Raw genomic sequence first — 12472 nt, forward strand, 5'->3', positions numbered from 1 at the left:
ACTGTATATTTGGATGGGAGCTAGTGGTGTTTATTGTCCTGAAAGGGAGCATGCTACCAACAAAATAATTCACCACAAAAAGTTTGCAAGAAAAAGTGGTTCTGGTATCAACTTCATCTCCACATTCTTGGAGGGCTATGCTTCCAGGATTAGATTGTTTTCATGTTTAATGTTTTATGTATGTTTTGTGCTCCAAGTGTGTTTACTGAGACTACTAAGTACTAGAGATGGCATTTTTCACGCTTTCTGATGTGAGACATTTATTCCTGCAGAACTGGGTGGAGCTGGATGATGTGGCTGATGATTGGTTGCTCTCTAGTGCAAAAAGATAAGCACATTCTGTATTCATGCCTTGCAAACCAATCTATTCTGAGGGATGCCAGTGGTCCATTGCCTGGGCTAAACAGTCCAATTCAGCACATTAGCCAAATGCCACATTCAGGAAATTGATTCTTCTCTCATGGGCCAGCTGGTTGTTACCTATTAACTCAATGGAAACTAAGACTTGATTGAGGGATTAAAAGTGAAATACAGATTGCGAAATTCCAAAACATCTACCTTCATCACAATACTGTACATTGTATGTTCATAGTAGACAAAAATACAACAAATTAAACCAGTGAGCCTTTTCATGAGGAAACATATTGCTTGTCACAACATGATCAATAGTTTAATGTGATATGAACATGTATAAGCACCGCATTGGCAAATTATAAAAGTGTCGATTTTTTTCCCAGCATAATATGGCACAAGAAAAAAAGCCTTTCACATTCGCCCAAACATTTTACAACTTCAAATACGGATAGATATTTTACAGTGTGACACATGTAGAAAGTTTCTTCCATTTCAGAAAATAAACATTTGATTCACTGTGTTCTGGAGCAGAAACTAATTGTGGGGGATTGAAAGAATCATCAAGAGTCTTAATTCATCAAGAGAGTCTTCATTAATATTAAACACACTGATAATGAGGGATTAAAAGGAATAATTTAACATGATTATCACTTGGAAGTCTCTGGGTTGCATTACTCCGTAAATACAAAATGAAATAATTAGACGTTCCAAATCATTAGTAGTTCCAACGATTCTATGGGCAGCTGAGTTTGAGTGTAATTGTACATTTGCGGACGTCCTTATGTGGTGGTGAGTGAAAATGTGACAAGAGTCACATTGCTTTGCAAGGTGGTTGGTTGGTTGGTTGGTTTTGGCTGCTTGTGGTGAATGTAAATTGCAGGATTTGCAATCTGTGAGTAGCAGAAGTATCCACTCCATGCATGTTCTTGTTTTCTAACCTTACCCCAAACCGAAAACACTTACCTTAACCACTTGCTACAGTAGCATACCTAAACTTAACCTTACCCTGCCTACCACTTACCCTAACCACTTATTAGCATGCCTAAACCTAACCCATTCTATATGTTCATTACTGATATTTGTTTATGCTAAGTAAGAGTGTGCAACAGTGCCTCGCTATGGAGAAAGCCACACACCGTACAATGAACACAAAGTGAGTTTCCCATGGCAGTACTGACATATATACAAATCCATATTAGATAGTTTTGTCCTGTACCATGGATAGAAATAACCAAAGTGCTGTCTCCCCCATGTTTTTTGTTTTTTACTGTATTCATTCTTGTTCTCTATCTACAACCACTGTGATTATTATTATTTGACCCTGCTGGTCATCTATGAACGTTTGAACATCTTGGTCATGTACTGTTATAACCTCCACCTGGCACAGCCAGAAGAGGACTGGCCAACCCTCAGAGCCTGGTTCGTCTCTAGGTTTCTTCCTAGGTTCCTGTCTTTCTGGGGAATAGTTCCTAACCACTGTGCTTCTACATCTGCATTGCTTGCTGTTTGGGGTTTAATGCTGGGTTTCTGTATAGTACTTTGTGACATCGGCTGATGTAAAAAGGGCTTTATAAATTAATTTGATTGATTGATTGATTGATTGATTGATTGATAGAGTAGGCAATCCCTGATTGGATTATGTTAACCAAACAAAATATTTAAATATTTAAAGAGTATTAGCTAGCTTTCGACACATAAAATGAGAAGTGACTTTTTCAAATCTCTCTCACATATACTAAACTATCAAACATGGATGTGGTATTAGCTGTGAAAAGGGTGCTGGATATACTTTTGTGAGAATAGTTATGTTTTTTTCTGTTTACTTCTGATTGTAAGTGATAAACAAAATCTTGGCAGTCTCTGATCTTTGAAGATTTGTCTTTAGTTTACTCTGTAATGATGAGGGGAAATGGAAGTCAAAGGGTAACGAGATCCCACACAATGCCTTTGAAGCAAGGTTGCTCAGTGATCCAGCACTAAGATAAAACCACATACTGTACCTGTACAAGTTGTAATGTACAAGCCAAAGTCATCACAAAACAATACGCCAGAAAACATGGACTTAAGCTTTCCATATCATACACCAATTTAATAAATAAGATAAAGTAGGCTTATATTGACTACACATTATAGTATTTTTAAATCGTTTATACAATAGTATTATTAAAAGTCCCAACATGTGTTTTTTTTCTCCATTGAAAACTCTCTATTACAGATGGCAAGACAGGTTTAAGTTATACGGACAACATTCCCTTGTATACACATTGGCAACTCGCAACAAGAGAATTGGCCATTACATTCAAACAACAAAATGCTTTCTCTTCAAACAGTATTCAACTTTAAAGAGAAAATTACACTGTGTGCATTTTTTATATTCTGAGCAATATCTAATAGAGCAATAGCTTAACAATTCAAAACTACTGCAAGATAGAATACTACGTACAATATACAGCAGTAACCTCAGGCTTTAATGTGTAGATTGAAGCTATATTATAGATGCTCATTTCAATAGCTACTTAAGACAGCCTAAATACAGCATTAAGAAGGACCAACAATATGCACATGCACAAAATATCTGCACATATAAGAAGGCAAATTACCAAACATTCACAGTTTTGATTTATAAGAAGAGGGTCAGTGAAATATCAAAGTCCACCTTCTTTCCATTCCTGAGAGTCAGACTCAGCAATCTTCCTGTGATAATGACAGAGAGAACGGGAGAGAAAGCAAGAGGGAGAGAGAGGGAGCAAGAGAGAAAGAGAAAGGAAGAGAGATGCTCACTACACATATGATCGTATGTCCAGCTCACTACACATATGATCGTATGTCCAGCTCACTACACATATGATCGTATGTCCAGTATGGCACATCGTCTGGCGTGGCGTTATTCTGATGACGGAACAGCGCTGATGTGGACCTATGTAGCTTGAGTGCATATCCAGTTTTCTTCATATTGTCTTCATACAAACATGGAATGTCATGGCATTATATGTCTCAGAAGGCCCCTTGAAAACAACCAATCATCATGGCCGTAGTTGAGCTGGCACTCAGTGCCCTCCAATCAGACGTTGGTGCAGTTGGTGGAGGGTGGTGTGTTGTCCACCTTGCTGCGGAACTCCTTGAGTTCGTTGAGAGGGGAGTTGGTAATCTGACACCTGAACACCTGCTTGTAGGCCTTTCTGAAGTTCTCCGAGAGGAAGGCATAGATGACAGGGTTGACGGAGGAGTTGCTATAGGCCAGGCAGTGGGCCGCCACCCGGAACAAGAAGGACCACTGGGTCAAGGGGAAGTTGCCAAACTCCACCCACAGGTGGACCACATGGTGAGGGAGCCATGACAGGCAGAACACCACCACCACTACAAGAACCGTCTGGGCAGTCTAGTGGGGAGAGAGAGGGGAGTGGGGGGGACACAGGGTAAGAGGTCTCCAAATATGAAGGGTGGCATTTGTCCACTACAGTTTTATCTTTCATAAAAATTAAAGTAAATCTAAATGCATCTTTTAATGTCAGTACATTGTCTATTTGTTATAACGGTGTGCGTCCACTAAGCATGTGACATGTATAACCTTGTCTCTTTATGAGATTATCTTTCAGTAGAATCTGGGATGTTCTCATGTCTTTTGCCAAAACTAGCAGAGTTAACGGTGGCACCTGTCAGCTGAAATGCCAATGTCATGCTTGCTGGCCTGCTCTGCCTTTCCCCTGCATTCCTGGCTTGCAGATTGATTTACCGTTGTGTTAAATAATTAGCACAAGACATGGGAGATATATTAAAGAGCGGGAACATACTAAAAAGGCATTGGGGCTGGGCTGGAGATGTTTACAAATGTGTCTGCTTGCTTTCCGCTGCTTATTTGGGTAAAAGGGGAGGCTCGAGTGTCTGCCTGCCACAGCAGTCCCAGAGCCCCACTAACAGGGTATCCCATGGAGCGTTACAGGAAACTGGGAAATGATGCTGAGAAAAAAAGGAGGGAGGGATGGCAGGGAAAAAGATATATGGTCAAAGACCGATAGGAACGCAGACCATTAAAAACAGACCCGTAGTATAAAGACAGAACGACAGAGAGATCAGACATACAGACACAGAGGGGTAGATGTAACTAAGTAATGAATTGATGAACTGAGGTTTTCAGTAAGCTTGGTGGCATCATGAAAATGTACATAAGTCCAGCTCAAACGCCTACCATTTAGCACTACAACCAGCCCAAAATCAACATCAACCACATTGTTGCAAAAGGCACAGCCACATAAAAAAATCTCCCTTTCACCTGTTCCCAGGTCTTCTTTGAAGACTAACAGAACTGACTGTACACTGAACTCCCAATCATTCAGCGCTGTCAAATTGGTATGTGTCGTGTTCAATTACTCATTGAACAGTCAAATCCCAAATTTAAAACAGAAATAACCTTGCAGGTGTTTGAGTCTATGTGGTGTTTTACTTGAAGACCGAGCACAGCTAATTTGACGGTGACAACTTGTGAATCTGTAAATAGTTCTTGGGCTCTTATATGGAAATATAAATATATAAATCACTCTCTTAAGCTACTGTATGAAGTATATAAGAGGAATCTGAATTTGTATGTATAGTACAGCACACACACATGCCCACACACACACACAAACATGCCCACACACACACACACACACACAAACACGCCCACACACACACACACAAACACGCCCACACACAAACATGCCCAGACACACAAACACGCCCACCCACACACAAACACGCCCCACACACACACACACAAACACGCCCACACACACACACACAAACACGCCCACACACAAACACGCCCACACACAAACACGCCCACACACACACACACAAACACGCCCACACACACACACACAAACACGCCCACACACACACACAGTCAGAGGGGCTAAAATTCCTCCAAAAGACAAAATCAATGAAGTGAAACAGTGGAGGTAGAACATTGTGACTTCCCCTCTGCCATCCTCACATTGAAGGGCTTTAGCTCCATATTTAGAGGTTTTTGGAAGAACCAGTCCATCATTGGCATCCATAACAATTCCTGTGTGCTGTGTAAATGCCTAAATGAATGGTGAAACTGTTAAATCTGCCAATTAACTGTACCTCACACCTCCTACGTAGGGAATTCATTAAAACATAGTGGCATGCCAATCAAAAACAAACCCATTTCCTACACCAGGGAACACATTTTTTTTGCAGAACAGCCTAAAGATGTTTTTCTTAAGACTGCAATCGCTAACAGCCGTCTGTTGACATTTAATTTCTTTGAGTATGTTTATTATGAAGTGCCAGAAAGTACTGGAATTCATATGACACATCACATTTATAACCAAGGGCATGATACAAAATTCCAGGTTCATCTGGCCTCGTGTCACGATTCCCTTTATAATAATCCAAACACATTGTCAAGATTATTTTTCAGGAGTGGATTGAAAGTACAACATTTACTCAATACGCTTGTCACAGGGGATTTACAGGAGCTTTTGAGAGATCCCTATGAGCACAAGATGTTGAAAATACCTATTTCTGTCGTGCTCACTTGGATGCCACACACGGCAGTCTATAAACACCCTGTCCTCCTTCTGTGTGTACCTAGAGCTGATAAGTGGAGACGTTTTATAACAATAGCGATAGTAGCATTGTTTCCCCAGCTGCTCCTCCCAGCCGCGTCGTTTCACAGCATTGGAGGAGTTGCTGAACTGATGGCTGGAGATAGAGGCCAGCCTCCTCCTACTCCTCACACATGCACACGCACACACACACACACACACACACATGCATACATACACTGAGCGTACAAAACATTATGAACACCTGCTCTTTCCATGACATAGACTGACCAGGTGAAACCAGTCGAAAGCTATGATCCCTTGTTAAATCCACTTCAATCGGTGTAGATGAAGGGGAGGAGACAGGTTGAAGAAGGATGTTTAAGCCTTGAGACAATTGAGACATGGATTGTGTATGTGTGCCATTCAGACCGTGAATAGGCAAGACAAATGTTTTTAAGTGCCTTTAAACAGAGTATAGTAGTAGGTGCCAGGGGCACCGGTTTGTGTCAAGAACTGCACCGCTGCTGGGTTTTTCACACTCAACAGTTTCCTGTGTGTATCAAGAATGGTCCACCTACCCAATGGACATCCAGCCAACTTGACACTACCTGGGAAGCATTGGAGTCTACATGGGCCAGCATCCCCGTGGAACGCTTTTGACACCTTGTAGAGTCCACGCCCCGACGAATTGAGGACGTTCTGATGGCAAAGGTGGGAGGTGGAACTCAATATTAGGAAGGTGTTCTTAATAAATTGCATTATATAGCGAATGTGCCACCTCTGGTATTGGCACGTGCGCCTTAGCCAACAGCTTTCAGATACAATGCGGGTATAGCCTATATAATGAGATTATTATGGACAAAATAGCGAGATTGTTTTTATTTGTCAAATAGCAGCCAAGCATCGGTCATCATGTCACCAGAATAAGACCCTCGATATGTATTGGAAAGGAGCATCAAGTTCATCACCTTTCACTTTCACCACCCGGTGAAGTTCATTATAATTTATTTCATTTGTAGCCTAATAAACTTATTTCCTGAGTCGTAGTGAGAGGACCACACAACATGTAATGGAGTCACGCGATTACGTGATATGATGGTTATTATTAAAAGCATATCGCGCATAATTTATTTTACTGACACAAAAAGATCCCACCTTGTCTAAAGTATTTAGTTGTGTTGACATTTGGAAAGTTTACCGACAAATTAGCCGTTTCCATCAGGCCTGTTGTGTTATTTATCCGACATGTACTTTACTCGCATGAAAAGATTGGATGGAACCTGATTATAGTGAAGCTATTCCTGTAGACAAATATTTCAGTAATCAGAGTTTATACTTATTGAATGACATTGAAACTGTCTAGATGTGACAAAATGAGAATACATTTTTGTAAACACTTGGTTCAGACCATCATTAATATGTTATTGTTTAGTTATGTGTAAGCCATATGGACCCATGTCTGGGCATATTGTAATGGCCAACACTAATGAGCCAATGTATTAAAAAATCTGAGGACACTACTGAACCGTTTATTTGGAGCATATTGGCTAGAACAAATATAGATCTCTGAGGCCCATATTTTGGTGTGTGATACAGTTCTGACAGACGGTCAGCGCCAGGCGAGCAGCAGCAGCGGGTTGGGTTAGACAGGCAAATGGCCATTAAAGAAGAGTAATGGCTGAAAGTCCAGTTTGATTGCACTTTCCCACCCTGCTGCTTCACTCAAGTGTGGTAATTGACAGACGCTTCGGGGACATTGTAAATGGAATGTACCGCCGATACCAAGTGCCTATATTCAACTTACAATACTGGCTAAGTTGATCGGTTATTTTTCTTCGCTAGACTTCTACGTTTGCCTACAAAACTGTCAATGGGATGTTGGTTCTTCCATGGTATACGTTGCCGCTCTATGCAGGTCAATCATGCACCCCAAAAAATCTGAGCTGGCACAAAGTATGTGAGGATGGCTAGGGGGGTGGTCTGGAGGGGACGGAGGTTGGAGATGTATGCCCTTTTCAAACACCCGAAACAGCTTTTTCCTACCATCTAGAGCCATAATCATTATGATTCATTCTATGTCAATAATGTGTATATTTGGCTGCATATCTAAGCATACCTGTTGAGCTGTCTGTGGTTCTTATTTTAAAGAAACTAATATATGCTTCTCTGCATCTCTGCTAAAATCTGGGTAAAAGATTGAAAGGTGTGTTGAGTTTTGTTCAGTACATGTAGTTATTGCTTGTTTTTTTAAAGTCTACCAATCTTGCCAGAAAACATGTCAGCTAAGATAGACAAGATAGCTACTCTAACTTGATTGATAGCATGAAATGGCTTCTTGGTAGCTAGTTATGAGTTTGGGAGATAAGGAACTTATCTGTGCCGGCTAAAGCCAACTTCATAACATTTCTAGGTGGCTAGTGGTATTACAGAGAAACAACAACCATTTATATTTAATGTTTTAAAACGGATATTGGGCATGACACGTCTGGCTCTATGCTTCTATACACAATGTCTCTGAAAATGGCACATTACTAAACATGGGCTTTCTCAAATGACATTGAGATTGTGTAACGACTTGAACCAAATTGATAATCAACATCATTATAAACATCATCATAAAGTGCATTGAAAAGTAAGAGGGATTGGACATTGCACATTGAACATTGCATGATATGATTATATCTTTGAAAACATCTTATCCAAACAGTGTTTTTAGACTCCTAGAGTTCTAGACAAGATGTATAGAAAGTAAAAATGTTTTTTTTTAAAACAACAAAACAGGGTCTCCGTCACTTGTTTGCCATAGAGCTGAGCTGTGATGAGGCGTAACTCCTCTCAAAATCATAGAACGCTCTTTAAATGCAAGGACTGACAGGCCAAGATAGTTAAACTCCTAGATATAGTTTAAACCATATTTTCAAGCGATACAATGTTTCTTTACGTTCTTTGTGTTTGTAAACACGCAATAAAACCTTATATTTTGGGTTATGATAAAGCCATGGTGGGTCATAGTGCTAAGCTCGTGAGACATGTATAAGTTATATTCTTCAAGAATCATTAAGTAAATATTAAGAATTGAAATTACCATGCACAGTTTCCTCAATCCCAGACTGTAGCTGGACAACTGGTGTGGGAGACTGTAATACTCCAACATACTGCATGTGTGGGGCTGTACGCCATACAACAACGAATGATCACCATCAACAGTAATTATGTAAACGTGATGAATGGTTTTTACATACCTTTTTTTTCGACGCCTCTGACTTTTTGGACATGTTTCTGAGTTTTTTGTGCAGGTGATTTAAAACCTGAAAATGCATAAAGAATTGTGTGATGACATACCAAACGATTATTTAAATCCTTTACTCTAAATAAATATATTTAATAACATTATACTGAAATAATTTATTTTCAAAAGCTATCTAATTGATGTCTTAGTTATCCCCATTTTAGATTACCCAAACTCAGAAATAGACATATGTAAAGGCATTCATAACTCATTGCGAATACAATTATCTATCAATAATAAATAAATCAGGATTGCTTGCTTACCTTTGCGTAGCAGAACGAAATCAGCAACAGGGGCAATACATAACCAAAAACAAACGTGCAAACAACATAGACTTTCTTTTGGTTTTGATCCGGCCACACTTCCCAGCAATAGGTGTGATTCTCGTCTCTCTGGTATATGTTGTGTATGACCGCGACTGGCGCTGCCATGGCCAAAGAGAGTATCCAAATGACCACCACTCCGATCAAAGCGTGCTTTGACACACGGATGGAGGACGATTTTCTGGAGTGAACAATGGCAATGTAGCGGTCCACCGACATTGCGGACAAGGTGAAAATACTGACCAGCATAGAAACGGTGAAGAAATAATGAATAAACTTGCAGATGAAGGCACCTAGAACCCATGTCGGCATCATGTAAATAGTTGACTGAAAGGGGATGCAGAAAAGCAGGTAGGACAGGTCGGCGATGCTAAGGTTGAGGATGAATATGTTGGTGGTGCTCCGTGGTTTTCCGGGTTTACTATGGGCCAGCACCGTGATAACCATGGAGTTTCCCAACACTCCAAGTGTAAAGATGAGTCCGAAAACCAAAAGCGTAATGAAGTTGTCCATGCCAATCCCGAACAAAAGTTTCGGATTTTCCTCCTCGATATCCGTTCTGTTGACATACCATGGTGCAAATTCGGTTAGGTTGTCCAAACCTGACGAGTTCATCACTTTTTCTAGTGCTGAAATATTTTCAAATGTAAGTGAAGGGGGCACAAATGCCTTATTATGTCTTCCAGGGGCGTTTGACACTAGCTGGCAGGCGTTTTTGCCTATTCAGATAATCAAAGCATAATTTGTTTCAAGGTCTCTTGAGTCTCTTGAATGCAGCCATCACACAATATTGTATCTCAATTCGTTGCAATGTTCCTCATTGTTTTTCGATACAATGTAAGTGAAGATACTTTTTATGAGACATTTTGTCAATATGTTTGAAGTTAGCTGCCCAGAGTGTACTGTTCTATATATTCTTGGTGCGTAATGCAGTTGTTGTCTCCACCTGATGCGTCCTCAGTCGCTGGATGGCTTCGCTCAAATCCCTCCTCGCCCTATTTCCCCCTACATATTATAGAAGGGGCTGGGCTGCGCGTCTCACGTCAGCTTTCAGTACCACCGCCCAAGATGTACTAAAAAGCACTCCAAAATTAAATTAGGCCTGTCCACGTTCTCGTGGCCATAATTATGCACAATGCGATGTATAAGGCATCGAATGACATCATTCTCTTGTAGGCTAACATGTGGGGTGATTGCAATTGTTAACAGCAGTCTAATATACACTGAGTGTACAAAATATTCGGAACACCGTCCTAATATTGAGTTGCACCCCCTTTTGGCCTAAGAACATCCTAAATTTGTCGGGCATGGACGCATGGAGATCTTGACACACTCAAACCGGTGAGCCTGGCACCTACTACTATACCCCGTTCAAAGGCACTTAAATATTTTGTCTTGCCCATTCACCCTCTGAATAGCACACATACACAATCCAAGTCTCAATCCATGGCTCAATGCAAATAGTCCCGGTGGCCATTTGATTAATTGTTCAGCATTAATTGTTCTCTTGATAATGTTGTGTACACTCAGTGTAGTTGGCATTCATCATTTCTATGAAATGGGCTGTTGGCTTATGAAACAAGGTGCTGGATTTGTGCTTAGGTTTAGTGGGCCAGGCCTGACAAACATTATCTCATCCCAAAGTATTATTTAAAAAAACAACAAGCATTAGCTCCTATCTGATAATGGCAAATGGTTGTGCCTGGCTCTTGTTCTGGCAGTAGGCCAAGAGCTTGTATTTAGGGACAGGTTACTTTATGAGATAGAGGCATTTACAGAAAAAGATACAGAATCCATAATAGCCCATTAGTGTATCCCCCAATGTTCTCCCCACTGGATGGCCAAATCTTGGTGCCATTCCTCCTCTGCTGAACAGCATCAGGACAAAGAAAAGTGTGCTCTCTAGAACAAATCATTTCAGTTGTCTCTGATATCCTTCAATTTGCTTCCATTCGCCCATATAATTTACTAATTGATGTTACAGCCCTCTGGTTAATGTCATTTTTCAGTTGGGAACTCCCTTCATTCTCACATATGTGCAGGACTAAACAGCACAGATGAGCTTTATGACTGGTGGATCATGCTTAAAACACACACACACACACATGCATGGACACACACACACACACGCACACACACATACATGCATGGACACACACATACATGCACGGACACACACACACACACACACACACACACACACACACACACACACACACACACACACACACACACACATACATGCATGGACACACACACACACACATACATGCACGGACACACATGCACACACGCACACAAACACACACATGCATGCAAACAAACCCACTACATGTGGGACTTGTACAGTTCCTTGATAGCGTATGGGACTCTATAGTACTCTGTGAGTTATGACCTATTGTTCAAGATTGTGGCTGTTGATTAAGATTAGACAGTGTGACACAAAAACCCTGCTGTAGCCTATTGTTGAAGTGTCATATAGCTCTGGGGTATGATTTACCAGTATACATGTAGATATCAAAGAACAACAATAACTATATTGATATAACTATACTAACCATGCTATAACTGGAATTGAGATGGAACTGACCACCATCTCTTCTCAGCACATCCAGGCATTCTGAAGGTTCCTTTTCCTATACCTGTGTTAGTGCAACGACGCTGGCCTAAACTGGGAGATAAAGTAGAATGGACCTAGAAGTTCAGCGAGCGCTGCCCTAGAAGCTATGGCAACAGAGCCACGATGCAAGGTAGAGTGTATTTCCCTCATTGTCCTGGGTCAGGGTCGAGTGGCTTTTCTCAGTCCAGCTAGCGACCAAACGATCAGTGCATACCCAAACACACATTTCCACACAGCACCCATATCATCCCAATCATGGCAGCTGTGTTCACCCACATCAGCAAAGAGTCATCAACCACAAAGGCAGAAAGAAGTAAACCTGCCACTTGAG

General features: G+C 40.9%; 1 protein-coding gene across 1 annotated transcript; it reads right to left on the reverse strand.

Annotated features, from left to right (window-relative positions):
* Positions 1-1894: 1894 nt before the first annotated feature.
* On the reverse strand, positions 1895-10536 carry LOC112223132 (galanin receptor type 1). Its single transcript, XM_024386119.2, has 3 exons — positions 9462-10536; positions 9152-9217; positions 1895-3733 (listed from the first exon to the last, which is right to left on the reverse strand). Exons 1-3 carry the CDS (start codon positions 10134-10136, stop codon positions 3416-3418), a joined length of 1059 nt encoding a protein of 352 aa, XP_024241887.1. The 5' UTR covers positions 10137-10536; the 3' UTR covers positions 1895-3415.
* Positions 10537-12472: the final 1936 nt, after the last annotated feature.

Source organism: Oncorhynchus tshawytscha, linkage group LG23 (genome assembly GCF_018296145.1).
Source record: "Oncorhynchus tshawytscha isolate Ot180627B linkage group LG23, Otsh_v2.0, whole genome shotgun sequence".
NCBI lineage: Eukaryota > Metazoa > Chordata > Actinopteri > Salmoniformes > Salmonidae > Oncorhynchus > Oncorhynchus tshawytscha.

Excerpts from the sequence above, each read along its gene's own strand:
- LOC112223132 (XM_024386119.2), bottom strand. The coding sequence starts at position 10,136 with ATGAACTCGTCAGGTTTGGACAACCTAACCGAATTTGCACCATGGTAT. Across the intron at positions 9,218-9,461 it reads TTTCGTTCTGCTACGCAAAG|GTTTTAAATCACCTGCACAA; the intron begins GTAAGCAAGCAA and ends ATGCATTTTCAG. Across the intron at positions 3,734-9,151 it reads CAGAGGCGTCGAAAAAAAAG|ACTGCCCAGACGGTTCTTGT; the intron begins GTATGTAAAAAC and ends TCTCCCCACTAG.